The 4,239-nt window shown below is 35.8% G+C and overlaps 1 protein-coding gene across 1 annotated transcript; it reads right to left on the bottom strand.

Annotated features, from left to right (window-relative positions):
- Positions 1–257: 257 nt before the first annotated feature.
- On the bottom strand, positions 258–2,795 carry LOC116337630 (zinc finger protein 84-like). The gene is made up of 2 exons (XM_031762363.1): positions 2,692–2,795; positions 258–1,849 (listed from the first exon to the last, which is right to left on the bottom strand). Exon 2 carries the CDS (start codon positions 1,836–1,838, stop codon positions 435–437), a length of 1,404 nt encoding a protein of 467 aa, XP_031618223.1. The 5' UTR covers positions 1,839–1,849; positions 2,692–2,795; the 3' UTR covers positions 258–434.
- Positions 2,796–4,239: the final 1,444 nt, after the last annotated feature.

The following is a 4,239-nucleotide window of genomic DNA, read 5'->3' as shown; positions in this document are numbered from 1 at the left end:
CATATTTCTATATATTTAAAAGCGCGGCTACCCCCCAGTTGTTATATGAACGTTGATCACTGTTCTATTGAAGGTTGTTGTTGACTTAACATTATTTGCTTATGTTTCAATCTATCCCATGGTATGGTAAATAAATATGACAAAAAAACAATAAAACAGCAGCAACTTCTGTTGACTGTAAAGGATTTATTTTATTTTGTTCAATTAATACGGATGGAAAATATTGAAATAAAGAGATATGAATTATGTTTGCCGGTTTTTACATGAAGTATAATTGTTTGGTGTTTTCTGACTTAATTAAATATTAAATTAAAAAAAAAGTTTCCGATCAAGTTGGATGTGAGTAATTAAATGCATATTTTATGCTGCATCAATATAATTTTGTTTCTGGATTCGCATAAAATAATTTCAGTTTTCTACCATTAGAATCGCAATCATTTCTTTAAACCGTGTACCTTTTCCATGTGACAATTAGCGTGACCAAGTAGTGAAAAACGACTGCCACATAGTTTGCATGGAAATGGCTTTTCGCCGGTGTGGTAATTCCGCATATGGCGTTTTAAATCTGATGATTGGTGCTTTAAAACCTTGCACAAATAACACTGATAAACGCGTCGCTTGCACCCTTTTTCGTGAGCATTTTTGTCGTTTTCTTTTGCAAATGGCATCAGGCATTTGGGGCAATGGACCGGTTTTTGTTTGGAGTGTGTTGCGAAATGTCGCTTGAGTTTAGCATTTTCAACGAATTTCTTTCCGCAAACACCACATTTGAATAGTTTCTCGCCAGTGTGATGGACTTGCATGTGCGGCTTTAAATTGGTTTTGTAAAAACATTTGTATGGGCAAAGATAACAATCGTATCGCCGGCCTTTGCAATAATCCTCATGCGATTGTTTCTTGTTTTCATCAGCAAATCGTCGACCACATTGTGCGCAATTAAATGGAAGTTGTTTAATGTGAGTTCGTGAATGATCGGTGAGATGTGCTTTGAGTGTAAATTTTTTTATACAAATACGGCATCTGAATGGCCTCTCGCCACTGTGGATTCGCATGTGCCGCTTGAGATCTGACAATTGACGAGTGGTTTTCTTGCATAGATGGCAGGCATATTGTAGATGTTCACATTCGCTTTCGTGGTTGATTTTATCGATTTCATTTGCAAAACTATGGCGACACTTCGAACAACAAAATGGAAATTCTGCCGCATGAGTTTTCTTATGAAGATTCAAAACATCCTTGCGATTAAAAGCCCTGGCACATATTTCACATACGAACGGCTTTTCACCAGTATGGGTACGAATGTGCCTTTTAAGAAACTGTTTTTGCGGTGCCATATATCTGCACAAATGACATTTGTGCATCTTTCGTTCCTTTGATGTTTGTTTCTTCAATACCGTTCCCTTTGTTCTCTTCATCGTTGCTTTTTTCTTCATTTTATTTACACGACCTTTGTTTGATTCATTCTTTCTATTCGAATTAGCACTTGCGTTGTTTGGACGCTCACCATCATCACGATCATTGTGTGGCATTCCACTTGAGCATCCGCCTCCCGATGTGTCGCATTCTTTCTTCAAGCACTCATCTTCTTTTTTGACCTCCTTCTTCACCCAAACAGGAGTGCTCACCGAGCATAGTTCGTCATCACTCCCACTTTCTGATTTGACAATGATATTCGCTGCGACTGGTGATGGTGGTGGCGAGTAATGAACCATTTCAGTGTTTTCCGTTGGCTCAGTTTTGATTTCCTCTTTAATTTTGATCTTTGACCCATTCAACTTTTGCCTGCGTTTGCGCAACGCCTTTCCATTTGAATTCCCCTTACTTCGGTATGGATTCATGGTGACATCGTCTGTTCAATAAACAATTAACGAGAAATAGATATATTTAACAAAATCAAATGATGGAATCAATAGATTGAAGATAATAAAAAAGTCTATGCATATAAAATTCAAATCAATTGAGTAAATAACGCACTCATTCACGAATTGTTCCAATCAATTTATTACACATACACACACACGCAAAGTAGGATGAACCAACAGGATCATTTAAATGTCAAAGTGTAATGCAAGTAGTAAGTAGAATGACGTCATCGAATTTTCGAAACCAAAAAACTAATGAGTAACTTGACAATCAAAAGCAGGGACCGGGTCGCGTATGATTTCATACTGGCATAAAAAACGCAGGCAGTATAAATATACAAAGTATAAGCGCAGATGCAACATATCCATCGCTGTTCGCTATGTATGAAGCATGCGAATACATGTTCGTGTGTGTATGTGACCGTGTATTGAGAGACGCACGCACATACATTGTATTTAATGAGCGCATCACAAAGCGAACAGCGACGGATATGTTGCGTCTGCGTTTATACAAAGTATAAATATCTTGTATAATTCTAAATGTGACCCGGTCACTGATCAAAAGTAGCAGCGAATTAATAAACAAAGGGTTATCGAATCTAATAACAGAAATGCATGCAAACTAAGCAAAGAATTCAGAATTTAATGAATTGTACTGCGTGGAACCCAAATGACGAGAACTATATTCTTATGTATAAACTCACTGTACCAATTCACGTGTTTCGATTTTCCCAACAAAAAACTTGTTATTATGCTATTTTTACTAAATTCAATGCACTCTTTACATCTATTCGATGCAATAAAACTGAAAATAGATTCTATGGCTTACCTATTCAATTTGTGTGCGCCAATTTATGCAGATCGATAAAAATATGCTTCTTCTTCTGAATACCGTATATCTGTGTGTAGTCTCCCGTTGGTGTACGTGATGAGTTGGCACAATTCACTGACTCCATGATAGATGCTTGGCGCGAAAGTAGCGCTTGTGTCAAACATTTTTCGATCAGAATGAAGTTGGGTGCATACAAATCAACTGATGAATCGAATCTAATTTAAATTAATGAAATATCCGTTAATTTTGAAGAAAATTAAAATTGAATTTATTTTAAGTTGTTGCAATTGTTAATATGAGGAAATGATTGTTTTCTAGATGAGTCCGAAGAGAGCGATTCATTCAATTTCATTTAGATTGTTGAAGTGAATGTTTCATTAATGATTGTTGAAGTGAAGTAGAAGGTCGTCTGTTGCAAAGATAGAATCTACAGCTACGTATTGAGCTAGAGCAACGATTATTTTAGCGTGAATATGAATAAGCTATTTTATGTTCTGATATTGAAATGATTTCGTTTGGCCTTTAGTTTCAATGAGTTGTGAAGTAGTAACTTGTGAATAATAAATATGATAAAAATAAAAAAAATGGCAATAAATAAAAACTCTTCGGCTTTGTTTTCTTCATTAATATAGATTTATTTATTTTGTTCAATTTATGAGTACCTTCGGTACATAAAAAAGATCTTAAATGAATTTTATATGTCGAATTTCGCAATCAAATATAATTTCCTTTAGTTTTCTAATTGTTCGATGTCAAAAGCTATTCTCTAACTTATTTCAAGCTAAAATTCAAGATCAAAATTAAGATTAAGTTGAATGTGGTTTGTTTTTAATTGAATTGTTGTTTTACTACAGAATTATAAATTGTGAATGAATTGATTTCAAAAAAGAAGTTAAATAATATAGTATCGCAATCATTTCATTAAGGCGTGAACTTTTTTCATGTGTCCATTTACGTCACCACGTAGTGAAAAGCGTGCCTCGCAGAATGTACACAGGAATGGCTTTTCGCCGGTGTGGTAATTTCGCATGTGTAGTTTTAATTGTGTTGAATGATGCTTTAAATCTTTGCACAAATAACACTGAAAAACGCGTCGCTTGCAGCGTTTTTCGTGAATATTCTTGTCGTTTTCTTTTGCAAATGGTTTAAGGCACTTGGAGCAATGGACCGGTTTTTGTTTGGAGTGTGTTGCCAAATGTCTCTTGAGATCACCTTTTTGAAGACATTTCTTTCCGCAAACAATACATTTGAATGGTTTCTCGCCAGTGTGATGCACTTGCATGTGCAGCTTCAATTGACATTTTTGAAAGCGTTTGTATGGGCAAAGATAACAATCGTATCGCCGGCGAACGCAATGATCCTCATGCGATTGTTTCTTGTTTTTATCGGCAAATCTTCGGCCACATTGTGCGCAATTAAATGGAAGTTGTTTAATGTGAGTTCGTGAATGATCGGTGAGATGTGCTTTGAGTGTAAATTTTTTGATACAAATACGGCATCTGAATGGCCTCTCGCCACTGTGGATTCGGATGTGTTGCTTGAGAT

This window comes from Contarinia nasturtii, unplaced genomic scaffold (assembly GCF_009176525.2).
Source record: "Contarinia nasturtii isolate CC-2019 unplaced genomic scaffold, AAFC_CNas_1.1 Cnas_scaffold_67, whole genome shotgun sequence".
Lineage (NCBI taxonomy): Eukaryota > Metazoa > Arthropoda > Insecta > Diptera > Cecidomyiidae > Contarinia > Contarinia nasturtii.
The sequence above is the reverse complement of the archived record's forward strand: the minus strand, read 5'-3'. Positions and strand labels throughout refer to the sequence as shown.